Source organism: Astyanax mexicanus, chromosome 17, assembly GCF_023375975.1.
Source record: "Astyanax mexicanus isolate ESR-SI-001 chromosome 17, AstMex3_surface, whole genome shotgun sequence".
In the NCBI taxonomy this organism is placed as follows: domain Eukaryota; kingdom Metazoa; phylum Chordata; class Actinopteri; order Characiformes; family Acestrorhamphidae; genus Astyanax; species Astyanax mexicanus.
In genome coordinates, this window is record NC_064424.1 from 1,735,001 (window position 1) to 1,757,691 (window position 22,691).

Genomic DNA, 22,691 nt, shown 5'->3' on the forward strand with positions numbered 1-22,691 from the left:
CACTGTGGTTTGGTTAGATAATGGTTTTAACATATATCAAGGGTTTCTTTAAGCCTCTTAACTCTGTGCCACATGTGGCATTGTTACTTAAGAGTACTAATTTGCGTCTGTCGTCTGGAGTGAAGCTGCTTCTGCAGGAAAGTTGAGGCTCGTTTGGGATCACAACCAGTAATTGGCTCTATTTATGAAGGATAAAGCTTAAAAAAATCCCTATTGTCTTATAAAAACACAATAAAAATTACCATAACATACTACAGGAATGTTACAGTGCTTAACTTACAGCAGTTTTGCCTTTGTTTTAGTGTAAATGCACAGTGCATTGTGATATAATGCAGTTTATTTTAATATTAAAGGAGAACTCTTGGACTTGGTGTAAAATGGACTTTTGTTGTAGTAAAACATGATAAAAAGTTCTTATCTTTGATGAATAGCACACCTCCGTTCTCCCACAGCGTTCAGAGATCCAGAAATTTTAACAGTTTATCCAACAATCACCCTTCAGACTGGGAGATACGGGGCATAATTTACCCTGATAAATCACTTTTTACACCGTTATCCAGCTCAAAGTAGCTCCACACCTCCTTACTACAATCCAAGAGGAGAGTCCTGATATTTAAAACCAGGCATTAATAACTTAAAAAAGTGCTTAAAAAGAAGATTATTATAAAAACACTGTTTACATCCTATAACACTACTAGCTTCAGCTCCAAGCGCCGCCATCACTGTACTGATAATGACATAGACATATATATATATATATATATATATATATATATATATATATATATATACATAGACTCTGCATAGTGTAGCAGCCGGCGCCAGGAGGCAGACTGTGGAGTCTATGTATATATATGTTTATGTTATTATCAGTACAGTGATGGCGGCACTCAGAGCTGAAGCTAGTAGTGTTATAGGATGTAAACAGTGTTTTTTAATAAGCTTCTTTTTAAGCACTTTTTTAAGTTATTAATGCCTGGTTTTAAATGTCAGAGCTCTCCTCTTGGATTCTAGTAAGGAGGTGTGGAGCTACTTTGAGCTGGATAACGGTGTAAAAAGTGATTTATCAGGGTAAATTATGCCCCGTATCTCCCAGTCTGAAGGGTGTTTGTTGGATAAACTGTTAAAATTTCTGGATCTCTGAACGCTGTGGGAGAGCGGAGGTGTGCTATTCATCAAAGATAAGAACTTTTTATCATGTTTTACTACAACAAAAGTACATTTTACACCAGAGTTCTCCTTTAAAATATTTATTTAAAGTAATTCACAGTATTTAGTATTTGTTTTTTATGTTTAATGCTCTGTTCTTTGTCTCCTGAAGGTCAAATTTCACAGTTTGGAGCAGAAGTGGAGGTCTCAGAGTGAGAAGTGCAGTATTTTATCTAAAGAACTGGAGAAACTTCACCTGGAATCAGACGCTGTGAAATTCACACCTCCTGATCTCCAGCCCTCGCCTCAGAAAACACTCTGTAACATCCTGAACCACTTGCACAGCCACGCTGGGAAAGGTGAGCCGAGACGCTTCACTTTTAAATAGCTTTCCTTCTGTCTGTGCGGATACACTGAGATTCTGTAAAAACAAACAAAAAAAACATGTTGAAAACTCTAATTTTCTAAAAAATACAAAACAGTAAACGAGACCCGAACTCAGCGTTCGGCTGGTGAATGAAGACGCAGGTTCTCAGGACGCTGCTACACTAGAAATGATCAGAGTTTACTAGGATTAAGTTGCTTCAATTGCTTATTAACATAAGTCATTATTTTTTTCTTTTATTTTTGTAAAATGTAGAAGTATATCAGAATTTATTTCACTAAAGTCTGAGTTGTCCAGACTGGACTAGAATTAATCTGAGTTTAATAGAATTTGTGTTGACTAGAATTGATTCGAATAGATCTAAATTGACTAGAATTTGTGTTGACCAGAATTTAATTGAATTGACTAGAATTACTTCTGACTTAACTAGAATTGATCTAAATTAACCAGAATTGATCTGAATTGAGTGGAATCAGTTTAAGTTAACTAGCATTTGTGTTGAGCAGATTTAATCTGAATTGACTAGATTGTATTTGTGTTGAGCAGAATTGATCTTAAGTGACTAGAATTGATCTGAATTGAATAGAATTGATCTGATTTGACTAGAATTTCTTCTGAATTGGTTGGAATTGATCTGAATTAAATAGACTTGATCTCAATTTACCGGAATCAATCTGACTTGACTAGAATTAGTGTTGACCAGAATTGATCTGAACTGACTAGAATTGATCTGTTGGCTAAATTTATCTGATTTAAAGTTTGAGTTGTCCAGAATTGACTACAATTGATCTGAATTGACTAGAATTTGAGTTGACCAGATTTTTTTTTTTTAATTCACCCGAATAGATCATAATTTATCTGAGAACATTTATAAAATAAAATATAAACTATAGAGTTGACTATAAATAATCGGAGATTACTATAATTTTCTACATAGATCAGATTTATTTGTTCACTAGAATTTATCTAAGTATCTTGAATCACAAGCTACCATATAAAGTAATTTATAGGCTGTTATTTATTTAAACAGTGTAAATTTAAGCTGATTTAACCGAACATTATATTATGTTAAATGTACGTCTTCACATTTTTCAGATCAGAGTGTTTTTTCATTGTACTGAGGTTTAGATAATCTGTATCTGTAAACTGCAGGATCTGTTGCTGTGGTTCAGAGGAGGTTGAGCAGGTAGTGTAAAGCAGTGTTTCTCAACCAGGGTGCCGCGGCTTTATCGGGTCTGGCTGGCTTTATCGGGGGTGCCGTCAAAATATTGCGCCTCACGTGCATATTTCCTTTCCAGAGTCAGCTCATGTCGGGGTGTGTCCCAATTCACAGGCAGCATACTCTGAAGGATGCGACCCACAGAGGCGGTGTATTACTGCGCAGCTGTGACGCAATCTGTCTTCGAATACAGCCTCTGAAGGATGCAGCCCCTAAATTGGGACACACTGTAAAGTTTTTGTCCCCCACGCGATGCACGCGCTATTTTATTTCATATTCCGCCAGCAACAACCCTCGTTCTCACCTGAAGTACTGCGCCAGCACCCCCCCCCGTTCTTACCTGAAGTACTGCGCCAGCACCCCCCCCCGTTCTTACCTGAAGTACTGCGCCAGCACCCCCCCACCCCCCGGTAAACTGGGGTGCCGTGACATCTCGCATATATTTGAAGGGTGTCGCGATAGAAAAAAGGTTGAGAAACTCTGGTGTAAAGCACGTGGAGATGCTCGGTGTTGTCATTCATTATTCTGTAGTAATTAAGCACTGTCAGAGTAGTGACCTTTAAAACAAGCCAACCGTGAAGAGCCGGCAGTGAAGCATGGCGCAGTTAATGCGACGGACTTATCAACATGCACGGGTCGCATTTCACACCAGCGCATTAGTGCAGGTGACCAGAAACACAGACTGACGGCCAAAGGTTTGGAGACACCTGGATTTTAGACTCCTCAAGAGTAAATCAGATTGATTCCAGACTGAATTACACAGTTTCCTTCCAAGCCATTAACTGTACTGCACTGTGCAGCTTGATTTAGGGCGATTATGTCACTGTGTCTTTGCTATCGTAAAGACGGGAAAAGTACACCTAGCCGACTCGAAACATAAACCAAAAGGCATGTACTAATGCACTTAATTAATCATGGGTGTGGTTAATTTTGGACGTAACGTGAAATAAACCAATCAGAGTGTCTCTTGCTCATCATTCTCTTTAAGAGTAGATCAGCTGAGCTCTGACTTTGGTGGATTGCTATTGTAACGGTGCAGCTACCTGGACGTGTTCAACAAACTCTTCTCAGCAGAGGAAACTGAGCTGCTGGTTGACGCTGTGAAGGAGCTCCAGCAGCTCATTTACGGGAACAGCAATGTTATTTTATTTACTATTCTGTTTATCGTTGATGTAAAAGTTGTCAAGATAGCGATGAGCGTCTGACTGTTGGCGTCTGTCTATGTTGTATTCAGTCAGTGGAACTCCTGTGTTTTCTGTTACCAAGATAAACAAGCAAAACTAAAATGTACCTGAACACACCTCATTTCCAGAACACCACGCCCATCAGTGTAGATATATTCAGAAGATCTGCTGCTGTTTAAACCAGGCAGGAGGAAGGAAAATTAGTGAAAATAGATTTTGACGGGGTTTAAGATAGCAATTAGCATTAGCATAGACCCAGAAAGTCATATTGTATATGTAGATCAGATTTGGGTGGTCCACCAGACGTCTGGGACCTAGTCTAGACTACCCTGGGCATCTGGATTCTCTTTTTTTTTTTTTTTTAAATAGCATTCCACCTTAAAAACTCCACCTTAACAAAATTTGCACCAATCAGTGAGTAAAACAGCATTAAATACACATAAAACAATGTTTTTACTTGAATTAGACAAGACCAACATGTTGCTTAACAATTAAATGACAGGATTAACCACTTGTGTGTCAAGATTAAAACATATATTGCAGTCTTTGAGCACAACATTATGGGGCTGTAATATATAAACATGGCTTCTCTTAAGGTGGAATTTTCCAGAAAGGTGAAAATTCGGGAAGGCAGTTTACTTTTTCCTTCATTCTCGAAGGAACTGCAGAAACTCTGTCTACGTGGACATATTTTATTAAATTAAACTATATTTACTGCTTATATATATCTTTATAAATGGTTTTCTATAAATAATTGGACCAGGAAAAGAAAAGTAATATGTATAAAATAATCACATATTAGTCAGAACAACTTTCAAAATAATATACATAAAAAACCAAAATAACATATATACAGCTCTGGAAAAAATGAAGAGAGCAGTTTCTCTGATTTAGCTATTTATAGGTTTATGTTTGAGTAAAATGAACATTGTTGTTTTATTCTATAAACTACAGACAACATTTCTCCCAAATTACAAATAAAAATATTCTCATTTAGAGCATTTATTTACAGAAAATGAGAAATGACTGAAATAACAAAAAAAAAAAAGATGCAGAGCTTTCAGACCTCAAATAATGCAAAGAAAACAAAGTTCATATTCATAAAGTTTTAAGAGTTCAGAAATAATCAATATTTGGTGGAATAACTCTGGTTGTTTTTTAATCACAATTTTTTAATGCATCTTGGCATCATGTTCTCCTCCTCCACCAGTCTTACACACTGCTTTTGGATAACTTTATGCTGCTTTACTCCTGGTGCAAAAATTCAAGCAGTTCAGTTTGGTGGTTTGATGGTTTGTGATCATCCATCTTCCTCTTGATTATATTCCAGAGGTTTTTAATTTGGTGAAATCAGAGAAACTCATCATTTTTTAAATGCTCTCTTATAGCTGTTCTCAGGCGTTTGACTGGCAGTGTGATGTCAGTCATAAGAAGCTGAATAAAGTGTTCTGAATTTCAGATGAGTTAGAGAGGCACAGTAGGAGCTGCTGTGTGATATTTTGCTCACAATAGTAGGTTGACTCCTGCCTGCATGATTTATGACCTCGAGTAAATGAATGAAATTAGTTTCAGTGCATTTCCTGTGAGTGAGTGAGTGAGTGAGTGAGTGAGTGAGTGAGTGAGTGAGTGATTGAGTGAGTGATTGAGTGATTGAGTGAGTGAGTGAGTGAGTGAGTGAGTGAGTGAGTGAGTGAGTGAGTGAGTGATTGAGTGATTGAGTGATTGAGTGATTGAGTGAGTGAGTGAGTGAGTGAGTGATTGAGTGAGTGATTGAGTGATTGAGTGATTGAGTGATTGAGTGAGTGATTGAGTGATTGAGTGATTGAGTGATTGAGTGATTGAGTGAGTGAGTGAGTGAGTGAGTGAGTGAGTGAGTGATTGAGTGATTGAGTGATTGAGTGATTGAGTGATTGAGTGAGTGAGTGAGTGAGTGTGTGTGTGTGTGTGTGTGTGTGTGTGATGTGATGTGATGTGATGTGATGTGATGTGATGTGATGTGATGTGATGTGATGTGATGTGATGTGATGTGATGTGATGTGATGTGATGTGGCTGAGAGAAACATTATCTCTTCCATTACTCTCAGCAGCTCTCTGAGCCCAGAGCAGATCTGCTCATCATCTTTACTGCTCTTCTCCATCACATCCTTAAACACAGAGAAAAGCAGAGATGCAAACAAGTTGAGATGGGAACAATTTACACTTTAGGTTACACCTTAAGACACAGGTGTAACATAATTTTAATAAGTAAAATAAAAACTCTGATTGAAAATTCCACCAAATATTGATTTCTGAACTCTTAAAACTTTATGAATATGAACTTTTCTGTTTTCTTTGCATTATTTGAGGTCTGAAAGCTCTGCATCTTTTTTGTTATTTCAGCCATTTCTCATTTTCAGTAAATAGATGCTCTAAATGAGAATATTTTTAATAGGAATTAAAAATCTGGAGTGAAAACACAAAAAAATCCGGGGTGAAACAAAAAATCTAGAGTAAAAACACAAAAAAAATCTGGAGTGAAACACAAAAAAAACTGGAGTGAAAACGCAAAAGAATCTGGAGTGAAACCCCCCCCCAAAAATCTGGGGTGAAAACCCCCCAAAAATCTGGAGTGAAACCCCCCCAAAAATCTGGAGTGAAAACCCCCCAAAAAATCTGGAGTGAACCCCCCCCAAAAATCTGGAGTGAACCCCCCCCAAAAATCTGGAGTGAACCCCCCCCAAAAATCTGGAGTGAACCCCCCCCCAAAAATCTGGAGTGAACCCCCCCAAAAAATCTGGAGTGAAACCCCCCCAAAAATCTGGAGTGAAAACACAAAAAATCCGGGGTGAAAACGCAAAAAAAAAACGGGGTGAAAACGCAAAAAAAATCTGGGGTGAAAACGGGAGTTTAGCTGTGGATTAAGGGGGCCGTGGGTTGCATTTTTTTTCGTACTTTAATCTGTTTTTAATCCGTCTTTTTAAAAGTGTATATTCGCTACCAATTAGTGGCAAATATCCGGATCTCAAAAACGCTATTCAGGCCAGCCCTATTATAAATAGCTAAACGGACGTGGTCTGTTCATTTTTTCCAAAGCTGTTGATAGGAAAATATAGGTTTAAATGCTTTTTGTGACCGTATGCTTCCAGTTAGTGTAACGGTATGGGGAAGGGTGGGGGATGTTTGTTCATTGTTTATTGTATAATGTAAAAAGTCAATAAATTATGTTAAAAAAAATAAAATAAATAAAAAGACCAATTCAAAGTGGAGTCTCAAGCACACAGATTTGTAACTCGAGTCTGACCGTCTGCATACAGGTGTGCTATCAGTGGTCAGGCAGTGATTGACAGGTGGTGGGCGGGGTTTGTAACTCTATGTTGTGCAGGTGATGAGAGATCTTCAGGCTCTCCGCTAATCTCTGAGCTCCTCCAGCCACTGCAGGTCAGCAGAGACAGGACCGAGACGCTGGTCACCAAACCCCTCGTTCACAACCAGAACCTCACCAGGAGCCTCCTGCTCACCTGCCCCTCAGAGGTGCGTCCATTACCTGAAACATATTATTATTATTTATTTTATTTAAACATTTCTTTGGTCTAAAGTGGTTTAAAAAGTGCTTGGCTGGCTCGACTGGTTTTCAATAGGTGGGTTGAGTTCTGATTGGATAGTAAAGGCATTTTAATTTAGCATTCCTCCTAGACCAGGGGTGTCCAAACAAAGAGTCTAAAAGCAGAGAGAGTGCGCATTTCTAGCGCAGAAAAACGGGCCAAAGAGTCTAAAGGCGGAGAGAGTGCGCATTACTAGCGCAGAAAATCGGGCCAAAGAGTCTAAAGGCGGAGAGAGTGCGCATTACTAGCGCAGAAAAACGGGCCAAAGAGTCTAAAGGCGGAGAGAGTGCGCATTACTAGCGCAGAAAAACGGGCCAAAGAGTCTAAAGGCGGAGAGAGTGCGCATTTCTAGCGCAGAAAATCGGGCCAAAGAGTCTAAAAGCGGAGAGAGTGCGCATTACTAGCACAGAAAAACAGGACAAAGAGTCTAAAAGCGGAGAGAGTGTGCTTTTCTAGCGCAAAAAAACGGGCCAAAGAATCTAAAAGCGGAAAGGGTGCGCGTTTCTAGCGCAGAAAAATGGGCCAAAGAGTCTAAAAGCGGAGAGAGTGCGCGTTTCTGGGGCAGAAAAACAGGCCAAAGAGTCTAAAAGCAGAGAGGGTGCGCATTTCTAGCGCAGAAAACGGGGCAAAGAGTCTAAAAGCGGAGAGGGTACGTATTTCTAGCGCAGAAAACGGGGCAAAGAGTCTAAAAGCGGAGAGGGTGCACGTTTCTAGCGCAGAAAAACTGGCCAAAGAGTCTAAAAGCGGAGAGAGTGCGCATTTCTTGCGCAGAAAAACGGGGCAAAAGAGTCTAAAAGCAGAGAGAGTGTTCAGTTGTAGCGCAGAAAAACGGGCCAAAGAGTCTATTAGTTTTATATTAAGAGACATCATGAAATGAAACATCAATTTGAAAAATCTTAGTTTATACAACACTGTTAAAGATAAAGATAGTCACGTAAAATGGTGTGTAAATGAAAGTAATCAGGAAAATGTATTATTTAAAGTGGTATATTTCATTATTTGTTTTATTACAGAGTCTGTGGCCCGTGACTTAAAATATATTTCTCCTTCTGGCCCCCAACAAAAAAAGTTTGGACACCCCTGCCCTAGATGAAATGTAATCCTGTGCATTGTGATTAGGGGTGGGCGATATGGCTCTAAAATAATATCACGATATTTCAGGGTATTTTTGTGATAACGATATACTTGGCGATATAGGAAAACTAAAATAATTCATTCATTTCAGGAATATAGTATAATAGTATAACAGTAAAATCATAATGTGGCAAAATAAATAATATAGCATAAAATAATATAATGCAGCAAATAATATTGCAGAATATTTAGTGCATGCATATAAACTGCAAACTAAAACAATTATACAATAAATAAACCTAAAGCTTCACAGTAAATAATAGACTACTTTTAAGACAGAACAGCCCTATTATCACGATATGGATTTTTAATATCATGATATTTCTGTGTCACGGTTTATTGTATACGATATAATATTGCCCACCCCTACTTGTGATTAGCTTTTGAACATTTGGAGCACAACCACACAGTGGAATACAATACAGTTGAGCTAATTTAAAGCATTTTAAAGAGGAGATTTGTGTGTAATTCTGTTACAAATTCAGCGTTTGGTTTTGAAAATGCATATTCATTCATGTGCATTGTTTTTCAATGTAGAGGTCAAGTGTATTGTAATGTAATGTAATAGTGGTTTTGCATTTCATTTTAGCACGTATTATGCATCTTTAACTTAATTAATGATGAATAACTATTAGTATTATTATTATTCACATTTTAAGGAACAAAAAAAAGTTGCTAACATATTTACAAATACTAGTGAACACATTGGCAGCATGAACTGCAATTGATAAACATTTGTCGGGTTTAAAATCCTTATTACTAGAGATTTATTAATGTTCAAATGATTTGTTAACCAATATATATCTAAATATAAATGTTTATGCTGATAACCAATTGTCATGTGTAAACTTTTGTTGGTATTCCAATTTTCTATTTATTATTAATTCAAAATGTATTAATGAAAGGTATTATAAAGTGTTACCCATTTTTCCACAGTAGTATGGAGGACCAAAACTGCCAAAATTAAAAATAAATAAATAAATAAAAACGTAAGTAAATCACTCAATAAAAGTAATATAATTATGATTAATATTAAAATAAATACATATACATAAAAATAAATGTCTTAAATTGTTTTTTTATGTGTTTAATTTCTCTTTTGATTCGTTTGTTTATTTATTTACATAAGTATTTATTTCGGTATTCATTTATTTCCTGATTTATTTATTTCTACATTCCTTTTTTTTTCTCGATTTATTTATTTCTGCATTCCTTTGTTTCCCGATTTATTTATTTCCCAATTTATTTATTTCCTGATTTATTTATTTCTGTTTTTCCTTTTCCTTATATGATAATGAAGGATCTATCCAGCAATGATGTCACGGTGTCTTAGCATTCCTATTGGTTGATCGATGTCAGATAACCTAGATTGATTGTGCATGTCTTGCCCCTTTTAGCGGTAACTTTGGTAACGTAGAAGATTATTATAAAACACGCCCCTTCATTATCATAAAAGGACAAGGAAATAAATGAATGCAGAAATAAATAAAATTGGGAAATAAATTAAAATATATATATATTTTTATAAAAATTTAAATTAAACAATGTTAATAAAGAAACCCATAAATAACAAATAATTAAGATATTTATTTTTATAGATATGGATTTATTTTTACATTAAATATAATTATTATTTACTGTTTTAATCAACATATTACTTTTATTGAGTGATTTACCTACGTTTTTATTTATTTATTTATGTATTTATTTTTAATTGTGGCAGTTTTGGTCCTCCATACAGTAGTGTTTGCTTTTTAATTTAACATTTATTCCTCACAATGGGATAAATTGTATTTTATCTTAAAAAACAAAGTATATCACTAGCTCTCAGTGATGAAATGAAATGTAAAAAAACTTCCCCTTTAAAACGTACATGCCCCATATAGTGCAGCAGTGCCTCTCTCCACCGCTGAGTGTGTTCTAGTGAATCTCTGATGATATACAGGATAAGAAGGGTTAATTTCCTGTTCATGCTTGGAAGTGGAAATAACAGCTGTGTTTCATCTGTAATCCTCCTGGGAAACACAATGAACATGGGGGGAGATGTGAGGCATGATGGGAAGAGCTGTGTAGAACAGACACCCAACAGATCCGGCCTAATTTATTACTCCCAACCCCAGCCCATGCTTTAATTCTGCTTTATTTACAGCAGGAACACAGAAAAACAGTGTATTTACATTTACAATATCAGTCAAAAGTTTGGATATATCTTAAATATATATTTTTTGTTCATTATTTTTAAATCTTCTGCATTATAGATGAATACTAAATATGCTTACTTTCCTTGGCTTTTTTAGTTAATAGTCAAAAAAGTGAGTAATGTTATTTCCAGTAGGCATTTTCTCATTTAAGTCATATTTCTGACGTAATTTTTGATATCTTCCTAAAATAATCAACATTTTTAAAAATAAGCAGTGGATTAAGAGGATAGTTTATTATTACAGTCGAGCAGCAGATCCAGAATCGAGAAACCTCAAATTAAACCTAATTTAACATTTAGAAAATACTGATTAAAAGACAGAAAACACCAAAAATGATCATTTTTAACAACTACAGTTTGTAGAGCATTTCTAGCTGATTTAAGTATTTTACTGATTTTTTAAAACTAAAATTCAGGCTTAAATACTCAATAAATAAAACTCAATAATAAGACTTATCTGTGCAGTATTTATAGCTTATATCCTTTATTAATAATAATAAGTAAAGTTTATAATATAGTATAAATTAGGAACGTTGAATCTTGGAAAGCTATTAAAATGACCTAAAACTCATTTTATCTTGATCAGGATTAATACATTATCTTAAGTCACACTTTTAACAAAGACCATTATCTCTAAGTGGGTAAAATCAATTTTTAAGGCACATTTTTAGGCAAAAAGTAAATTTTCTGCTTGTTTTAAGAAATTGTAGAAGTTTTATAAGATATATTTGAATATCTGATGGAAGGTAGCCCTTATGGGGAAAGACTACACACTAATGTTAACTAGAGTTTATCTTATTTTATTACGTTTTAACTGTAAGAGTAATATTTGGGTTAAATTATATAGAAATGTGGGCTTAACAAATTATGCTCCTCATTACACCACCAAACAGTAGCCCTAACCTTAAAAACACTTTTTTACACATTTTTCTCTAACTCCATATTATCAAACTTTAGAATTTTGCTTTGCATTCTATTACATTATTTTATTCTATTTGTATTTTAAATAGGTAATTATGATGAATCGTTTAAAATCATTATTAAAAGCCATTTTTAAGATTTACACTTTACAGTATACAGTATAATAGAGTGTACAGTATAATGTTCTGATATGTAAAGCCTTTTTTATTAAATAATAATGACATTTATATGATTTAAATGTCAGGTAAATGTATAAAACCTCGCTCTCTGCTCTTCCTGTACAGATGGATGATGAGGTGAGTCCAGCTCCCAGGTCCAAGGCTCGATACACAGGACAGGTGCGGCTCTGCACCGCCCGCTACAGGTAAGAGCTCCCTATCCATTAACATTTAGTGTTACAATAAAATTTCTATATATACAGTACATTCAGAATATTATAACCAAATCCATGATTTTACACTCAGTGTCCGTGTTTTCAGCTCCACTCATCATATAGGTCACTCTGTAGTTCAATTATAATAATCTAAAATGTAAATAAATTACATTTATATACATTTATATACATTTATACTGTATTCCTGTACATGTATTGCTGCATACTTTATTCCTAATGTATTGCTGCTGCAGTTCTTAAAATAGTACTTGGTGCATTTACTCTTAAGCATTATCTTAATATTTATGACTATTAAATAAATTACAGTCATTGTTTTCAGTAATATAAAACAAACATTCAGCATGGAAGACAGACGGGCAGATAGATAGATAGACGGGTACATATACAGATTTATAGATAGATAGATAGACAGACAGACAGATAGATAGACAGGCAGGCAGGCAGACATGCAGATAGATAGACGCATACATATACAGATTTATGGATAGACAGACATAGAAAGACAGATAGAGAGACAGACAGATACATAGGTATAAAGATAGGTAGGTGAATAAAAGAGACAACAGATACATAGGTATAGATAGACGGATAGAAAGACAGATAGATACATAGACAGATAAACAGACACATACCTAAAAAGACAGCCAGATACATAGATAGAAAGGAGGGATAGATGGGTATATAGATAGAAAGATATATAGAAAGACAGATGCATACAAAGAAAGACAGATAAATAGATAGATAAACAGGCAGATATGTATATAGTCAGACAGACAGAAAGACAGACACACAAATAAAGAGACAGACAGATAGATAGACAGATAGATAGATAGATAGATAGATAGATAGATAGATAGATAGACAGATAGACAGATAGATAGATAGATAGATAGGCATAAACAGACAGGCAGATAGATAGACAGGTACATTGACTGAAAGCAATAGAAAACAGATAGAGACAAACAGATACATAGGTATAAAGATGGGTAGATGAATAAAAGAGACAGAAAGATACATAGGTATAGATAGATGAATAGAAAGACAGACAGACACATAGAAAGCCTAAAGAGTTACTGACAGACTTTATTGATCCAAAAGGAAGTTAGGCAGTTTAATATGCGTTGGAGTGTTTTAAAGAAGGAAAATCACACATCACCCTTAATGCTAACTAAATTCTAAAACAGTTAACCTATATTAGACATGCGTTTATTAATACAGTAAGTAACATAGAAGTATTTCTTCTTCTTCTTCAGTTATAATCCCTACGATGGCCCCAACGAGCACCCGGAGGCTGAGCTCCCGCTGGTTGCTGGGAAATATATCTATGTATATGGGGATATGGATGATGATGGCTTCTATGAAGGTAAGCCCTTTTCAGTTCTTTGGTTCTATTGGAGAACTGGCACAGATATACAGAGTTTTTTTATTTTATCAAATTAAAAACCTCTGGAATATAATCAAGAGGAAGATGGATGATCACAAACCATCAAACCACCAAACTGAACTGCTTGCATTTTTGCACCAGGAGTAAAGCAGCATAAAGTTATCCAAAAGCAGTGTGTAAGACTGGTGGAGGAGGAGAACATGATGCCAAGATGTATAAAGAAAACTGTGTTTAAAAACCAACCAGGATTATTCCACCAAATATTGATTTCTGAACTCTTAAAACTTTATGAATATGAACTTGTTTTTTTCTTTGCATTATTTGAGGTCTGAAAGCTTTGTGTCTTTTTTGTTATTTCAGTCATTTCTCATTTTATGTAAGTAAATGCTGTAAATTACAATATTTATATTTGGAATTTGGGAGAAATGTTGTCTGCAGTTTATAGAATAAAACAGATTGTCAGATAGACAGACAGACAGGCAGATATGCAGATAGATAGATGCATACATATACAGATTTATAGATAGACAGACATGCATAGAAAGTCAGATGCATAGACTGAAAGCAATAGAAAGACAGATAGAGAGACAGACAGTTGCATAGGTATAAAGATAGGTAGGCGAATAAAAGAGACAGACAGATACATAGGTATAGATAGACATATAGAAAGACAGACAGACAGACACATAGAAAGACAGATAGATACATAGACAGATAAACAGACACATACCTAGAAAGACAGCCAGATACATAGATAGAAAGACAGGATAGATGGGTATATAGATAGACAGATATATAGAAAGACAGATGCATAAAAAGAAACAGATAAATAGATAGATAGACAGGCACATATGTATATAGCTAGATATACAGATAGACAGACAGATGCATAGATAGACAGAGAGACAGACAGACAAAGAGAGACAGATACATAGATAGAAAGCCAGCAGATAGATGGGTATATAGATAGAAAGACACACAGAAAGACAGACACACAAAGAGACAGACAGACAGATGGGTATATCAATAGATAGATAACATTTTATAATATATATATAGCTAAATTTTATAATATTTTTATTTGGAATTTAAGAGAAATGTTGTCTGTAGTTTATAGAATAAAACAGATTTATAGATAGACAGACAGGCTGACATGCAGATAGATAGACGCATACATATACAGATTTATAGATAGACAGACATACATAGACTAAAAGCAATAGAAAGACAAATATAGAGACAGACAGACAGAAAAAGAGAGACAGATACATAGATAGAAAGCCGTCAGATAGATGGGTAAATAGATATAAAGACAGACACACAAATAGAGAGACAGACAGACAGACAGACAAAGAGAGACAGATACATAGACAGAAAGCCAGCCGATAGATGGGTGTATAGATAGAAAGACGCACAGACAGACAGACAGACAGACAGACAGAAAGCCAGCAGATGGATGGGTATATAGATAGAAAGACACACAGAAAGACACACAGAAAGACAGACAGAAAGACAGACAGACAGACAGACAGATAGATGGGTATATAGATAGAAAGACACACAGAAAGACACACAGAAAGACAGACAGAAAGACAGACAGACAGACAGACAGATAGATGGGTATATCAATAGATAGATTTTATATATATATATATATATATATATATAGCTAAATTTTATAATATTTTTATTTGGAATTTGGGAGAAATGTTGTTTGAAGTTTATAGAATAAAACAACGTTCATAAAAAAAAAAATGTTAATTTTACTCAAATATAAACCTATAAATAGCAAAATCAGAGAAACTGATTCAGAAACTGAACTGAAATGGTATCTTTATTTTTTATTTCAGAGCTGTATTTATGTAAGGGATGATGGGGATTAAGCCAGCAGCTAGATTTCTAAAATTAAATTAAGAGGAAATTCATTAAGCGCTTGTTCTCGGCTGCTGTTAAATACGTGAGGATCTGGTTACACCTATTTACATATCGTTCCTCTCTGGCGTGAGGAGGATCCTGAAGAAGGAATTCTCCTAAATGAATCATGGGTAGATTATTCCTCAGATTGGCAGGGCTGCTAATTTGTCGCGCGCCCCGGAGCCGGACGACCGAGTGTAAAAAGTGCACTTTCGCTGAATCACTTAGCTCTGTGCTAATTATACGCTCTATTTTTAGCGCTTAACATTTACAGCAGGCGTAGTTTAGAGCCGGAGCTGTAAACCCTCTCCTCCTGTGACGCTCCTGATTAGTGTCGGAGCCGTGCGTGAGCCGTGTGCTCTGCAGACGGAGATCCAGGAGGAAGTCACGTGAGCGTTTCCTGAGATGATATATTATATTAAGTGTAGCATGTGCTCAGATGAAAGAGCGAGCGATTACGTAACTGAGTCTACACCGACTGCAGTGAGTCATCTAATGATGTGCAGAGTGACTCACGGACAGGCCTGCCATCCCTCCTTCTCTTCTCTTCTTCTCTGTTCTCATCATCTCTTTTCTTTTCTTTTCTTTTCTTGAGTTCTCATCTCTCCTTGTCGCATTTCATACCTTTTCTTGTCTCTTCTCACCTCATCTTTTTTTTTTCGTCTCACCTCTTTGCTTCTCTTCTTGTCTCTCGTCTTCGTTTCTCATCTCTTCACTAATCTTCTCTTCTCATCTCATCGCTTTGTCTCTTCTCTTCTTTTTCTGCTCTTTGCTTCTCTTCTCTTCCTGTCTCTTGTTTTCTTTTCTCATCTCAACTCTTTTGCTTTTCTTCTTTTTTTGTTCATTTTCTTCTGTTCTCGTTTCACCTCTTTGCCTTTCTTCTTGTCTCGTCTTCATTTCCCATCTCTTTGCTGTTATATGCTAATCTTCTCATCTCATTGATTATTTTCTCTTCTCTTTCTTTCTCACCTCATCTTTTCTTCTTATGTCTGCTAATGTTCTCTATTCTTTCTGCTTTTCCTCTCTTGCCTTTTCTCACCTCTTTAATAATCTTCTCAACTCATCGCTTTTCTTTTTTTCCTCATCTCACCTTTTTGCATCTCTTCTTGTCTCTTGTCTTCTTTTCTCATCTTTTTGGTGATCTCATTGCTTCTGGTCTCTTCTTTTCTCATTTCACCTCTTTGCCTCTCTTAATATATCTTATTATTTCTTATATATTTATTTTCTTATCTCTATGCTACTATATGCTAATCTTCTCATCTCACCGATTTGTTTCTCTTCTTTCTTTCTCATCTCACCTCTTTTGCATTTCTTCTCTTTTTGTCTCTTCTCTTCTTTTCTCATCTCACCCCTTTTCATCTCTTCTTGTCTCTTGTCTTCTTTTCTCATCTTTTTGCTAATCTTTCCTTCTCATTCCATCACTTCTTTTCTCTTTTCTTTCTTTCTTTCTTTCTTTCTTTCTTTCTTTCTCACCTCTTTTGCTTTTCTTCTCTTTTGTCTCTTCTTTTCTCATCTCACCCCTTTGCATCTCTTCTTGTCTCTTCTCATCTCGTGGCTTCTTGTCTTTTTTTTCTTATCTCATCTTTTCCATTTCAACTCTTTGCTGTTCTTTTTGTCTTTTTTCTCATATCTTTGGTTCTTCTCATTGCTTCTCTTCTTTTCTCATCTTACCTCTTTGCTTCTCTTCATTAATCTTCTCTTTTTATATTATAGTCTCTTCTAATCTCATCTGATCATATCTCATCTCACCACATTGTCTCATGGCCTCTCGTCTCATCTTTTCTCATTTCACCTTTTTACTGTTCTGTTTGCTGATCTTCTCTTTAAGCTTATCATCCCTTTTAATATCATCACTTCTTGTCTTGTCTCTTTGCTTCTATTCTTGTCTAGTTACTTTTACTTTCTTCTCTTGTCTTCTCTTCCCTTCTAAGTCTCTTCTCTTCTTGTCTTCTTTTGATATTGTTTGATATTTTGATGTGTTGATATATTGTCCCAGAATGTGTGGCGATAAAAAGTTTTATCATCCTTGAGAGATCATTTTATACCATTTTACACTTTTAAAGAGCAAAATATCTTTGGTGATTTACTTTTTTTAATTGGAATTAAAATGCCTTTTTTTCTCCCAAAATATCCCAAATAAATAAAACCACTTATTGGAACATGGAAGAGTTCACATCACATCCATAGGCTGTACGATAAATCAGTAAAAAAATAATTATTGTGATTGGTAGGGCTGTGCCATATCATATTGTACGCGATAATATTGCCAACACTTTTGAATATGGTGTACTTATTGATATTATACTCTGAAATATTGTACCATATCACCCACCCCTAATTATCACATCTGTTTTTAGCAAAAGTAAAATTCACACTGTTCTCCTTTCATCTTATATATAGCTACTAGAGACAGATTATATCTGTCCTGTATAATTTATTTTACTTTAATCCTGGATATATAGAGATATTTGGAGTGTAGTGTGCATTATTAATATTATTAGGATTATGACTGATCATTCTGGATCATTATTGTAAACCCTTTGATGTTAAAATCCTTGTATTTTTTAATATTTCAGTTATTAGGGGTGTGCCGTATGCCACATCATATCGTATGCAGTAATAAAATTTAATTTTCATGTTGTTGCAGTAGTGGTGTGTTCTTATTTATTTTTTTATTAATTGTTTTGTCATAGAGTCGCCAAGACTATCGCTATATCGCAAAAATACCATGAAATATCGAATATCGTGATATTATTTTAGAGCTATATCGCCCACTCCTTGTGATTGGATACTCACAGCCTTTCTCTTGCTCTCTCTCTCTTCTGATTGGTTGCAGGGGAGCTGCTGGACGGCCAGCGCGGATTGGTGCCCTCCAACTTCGTGGAGTTCGTCCAGGACAAGGAGAAGCCGTCGGTGGACGGTACGGAGGAGCTGGGTCAGCTGGAGCACGGCTGCCTGAGTCTGACCGCTATAGACGGAGGCTTTTCTCTGGACGCTCTGAGCTCAGACCCGCTCGGACCCTGCAGCAACGGAACCGGGGTTCTGGACGGGGAGGAACCGAGCGACGACATCGTGCCTTACCCGAGGAAGATCAACCTGATCAAGCAGCTGGCCAGGAGCGTCATCGTGGCCTGGGAGACGCCTCTGATCCCCATGGGCTGGGGGAACATCAACGGGTACAACGTTCTGGTGGACGGCGAGGTGCGCTCCACCGTTCCCTTCGGGGGCAGGACCAAACTGCTGCTGGAGAAGCTGGACCTGGCCGCCTGCACGTACCGCGTGTCAGTGCAGTGCGTGACGGAGCGCGGCCTGTCGGACGAGCTGCGCTGCACCCTGCTGGTGGGCAGGAACGTGACGGTGGCGCCGACCGGGCTCCGTCTGGACGACATCCTGCGAGACTCTGCGGATCTCTCCTGGCTCCCGAGCAACAGCAACTACTCCCACACTGTGTTCTTAGACGGCGTGGAGCACGCGGTGGTGAAGCCGTGCTGCTACAGACTGCGCTTCACCAACCTGAAGGCCACCACCGTCTACAAGGTGAAGGTGGTGGCCAAACCTCACCAGGTACCCTGGCACATGCCGCTGGAGCAGCGGGAGAAGAAGGAGGCTGGGGTGGAGTTCTGCACCCAGGCTGCAGGTCAGAACACAAATGATGTAATTCCACACAGAAATGTAATATATGACATACTGGCGCATCTCTAAAAATTACACACAGAGTGATCTATTTTAAGCATTTATTATTCTTTTATTGTTGATGATTATTGATTATGGCTTATAGCCAATAAAATCCCAAAAATCAGTGTTTCAGAAAATTATATAATAAGGAATATTATATAATAAGAGACACAAATAAAGAGACAGACAGACAGACAGATAGAAAGCCAGCAGATAGATGGGTATATAGACTGAAAGACAGACAGAAAGACAGACAGACAGAAAGACAGACAGAAAGACAGACAGAAAGACAGACAGATAGATAGACAGATAGATAGACAGATAGATAGACAGATAGATAGACAGATAGATAGACAGATAGATAGCCAGCAGATAGATGGGTATATAGATAGAAAGACGGACAGAAAGACAGATAGATAGATAGATAGATAGATAGACAGATAGATAGATAGATAGATAGATAGATAGATAGATAGCCAGCAGATAGATGGGTATATAGATAGAAAGACGGACAGAAAGACAGATAGATAGATAGATAGATAGACAGATAGATAGATAGATAGATAGATAGATAGATAGATAGATAGCCAGCAGATAGATGGGTATATAGATAGAAAGTCACAGAGAATAAGACCAATTGATGGTGTTGATCCACTGTGTTTTATCATCAAGTCTAAAGTCGATGCAGTTTTATTTTCCAGCACTTCAATATCTTACAGCTTCCCTTTGCTACTGACAACTTTTATGGAGATGCAGATTTCATTTTCCAGCAGGACTTGTAGAATTCTAATTTTCTGAGACACTGATTTTTGGGTTTTCTTTGGCTGTAAGCCATAATCAATAATCAACAATGAAAAAAAATATATATATATATACGTTTAAACGGATCACTCTGTGTGTAATACATTTATATAATATATGAGATGCACTAGTAGATATATTTAATGTATATTTAATATATTTTATCTATCTATTTAATTTTTTTTAATGTTTTTTGTAGTGATGTGATCTATCAGATAAAGAAGGAACACATAATGAATCATGTAGTAACTTAAAAACAGTGTTAAACAAACCAAAATACTCTGTGAAGTATTTAGTATGAGCTGTTTGTTAACTTGTGGTTTCTGAGGCTGGAAACTCTGATGATCTTATCCTGTACAACAGAGGGAACTCTCGCTCTTCTATCCTTTCCTGGTGCGGCCCTGATGAGTGCCAGTTTCATCATTATAACATTTTTGATGGTCTTTGCGGTGACTGCACTTGAGGATACTTGAAATTCTTGAAATTCATTTTTTTGACTGACTAAGCTTAAAGTAAAAAGTAAAAGTATCTTTTTTTGTTACTTAGTCGAGTAGTTCTCACTATAATCTCTTGAGGATTAGGAACTTTGTAACGAGTTCAGCACAGCTGTTAACTGAAAGCCTGAATTTCAGGTGACTCTACCTCATAAAACTGACTGAGAAAATCCAGCTGAGATGTGTAAAATATAAAACTTATTCTGGTCTGTTTAACATTTTTTTTTTATTTACTAAAAGATTCCATATTTTGGAATATTTATAGTTATACAGTTTGGAATAATGTAAAATGCAAAACATTCTAAAATAATAAACACTGAGGGTATTTAACATTTTAACATTAGTGGTGGGCGATATGGCCTTTAAATAACATCACGATATTTCATGGTGTTTTTTGCGATGATGATACTGTTGGCGATATGACAAAACACTGAATTTGAAAAATATATATTTCAAAAATACACTACTGCAACAAAATAAAAATAAATTGTATTATTGCATACGATATGATATGTGGCACACCCCTAATAATAACTGAGATATTAAACAATAAAAAAATAAGAATTTTATCAGATTTGTAACAGAATCAATCAATGATCCAGATTTTCATGATACTAATAATATTAAAAATGCACTCCATATCCATGATTAAAGTAAAATAAATGAAACTAGACAGATATTATCTATATATGGTTATTTTTGGTTTGATAAAAACAGTAAAAAGTAGTACCCTGATGTGATAATTAGGGGTGATTGATATGGCACAATATTTCAGGGTGTAATAATTTTGTTTACCATATTAAAAAATCCAATCCTGTCTGTTTCTTGGTGTAACGCAGAATAAAGTGAATATATATTTTTAATCACCAACAAAACTCTGAAACACTTGTGCAAATCATGCACAAGTTCCCTCAGCCGTTCATTTCCACTGTTCCATCTGAAGCATGCTGGAGTTCAGATATGTCCTCTCGGCCTGGTGCTCGCTGATCCGAGAGGCACGCTCCGACTGTGCTGCTGCTGCTGCTGGGCTGAGTGTGAATCAGACTGTGTTATCTGTGCCCTCCAGGACCCCCTCTACCCCCCCACGAGGTCCAGGTCCAGTGTGGTCAGGCCCCAGGGATCCTCCAGGTCCGCTGGAAGCCCCCACCGTTAACCCCCCTGGGGACTTCCAATGGTGCCAACGTCATCGGCTACGCAGTGTGCACCAAGGGCCAGAGGGTGAGGCATGAATCACTGCACAGCAGTCATTCCCAGCCAGGCTTACGTAACACACACTCTCTCTGCACAGAGACAGAGGCTGCACAGATACACAATGCACAGATACACACTGCACAGATACACAATGCACAGATACACAATGCACAGATACACACTGCACAGATACACACTGCACAGATACACACTGCACAGAGACAGAGGCTGCACAGATACACACTGCACAGATACACACTGCACAGATACACACTGCACAGATACACACTGCACAGAGACAGAGGCTGCACAGATACACACTGCACAGATACACACTGCACAGAGACAGAGGCTGCACAGATACACACTGCACAGATACACACTGCACAGATACACACTGCACAGATACACACTGCACAGAGACAGAGGCTGCACAGAGACAGAGGCTGCACAGATACACACTGCACAGAGACATTCTGTACAGAGACATTCTGTACAGATACACACTGCACAGATACACACTGCACAGACACATTCTGTACAGAGACATTCTGTACAGAGACATTCTGTACAGAGACATTCTGTACAGATACACTCTGTACAGATACACACTGCACAGAGACATTCTGTACAGATACACACTGCACAGATACACACTGCACAGATACACACTGCACAGAGACATTCTGTACAGATACACACTACACAGGTATAGTCTCTGCACAGATACAGAGTCTGCACAGATACACACTGCACAGGTAGAGTCTCTGCACAAATAGAGTCTGCACAGAGACAGGGGGCACAGATATAATGTCTGCACAGAGACATTCTGTACAGAGACACACTGCACAGAGACACACTGCACAGAGACACACTGCACAGAGACATTCTGTACAGATACACACTGCACAGAGACAGGCTGCACAGATACACACTGCACAGATACACACTGCACAGAGACATTCTGTACAGATACACACTGCACAGAGACAGAGGCTGCACAGATACACACTGCACAGATACACACTGCACAGATACACACTGCACAGAGACATTCTGTACAGA

The 22,691-nt window shown here is 36.9% G+C and overlaps 1 protein-coding gene across 5 annotated transcripts in view; it reads left to right on the forward strand.

Moving 5' to 3' along the window:
- Positions 1 to 22,691, forward strand: part of rimbp2a (RIMS binding protein 2a) — a 169,941-nt gene that overhangs the window by 104,355 nt on the left and 42,895 nt on the right. For all 5 annotated transcript variants that reach the window (XM_049466733.1, XM_049466736.1, XM_049466737.1 and 2 more), the window contains 6 exons: positions 1,322 to 1,508; positions 7,299 to 7,447; positions 12,058 to 12,137; positions 13,421 to 13,530; positions 18,302 to 19,102; positions 21,502 to 21,653. In XM_049466733.1, the coding sequence (XP_049322690.1) occupies positions 1,322 to 1,508; positions 7,299 to 7,447; positions 12,058 to 12,137; positions 13,421 to 13,530; positions 18,302 to 19,102; positions 21,502 to 21,653 (1,479 nt within the window). The remainder of the gene's footprint in view (positions 1 to 1,321; positions 1,509 to 7,298; positions 7,448 to 12,057; positions 12,138 to 13,420; positions 13,531 to 18,301; positions 19,103 to 21,501; positions 21,654 to 22,691) is intronic.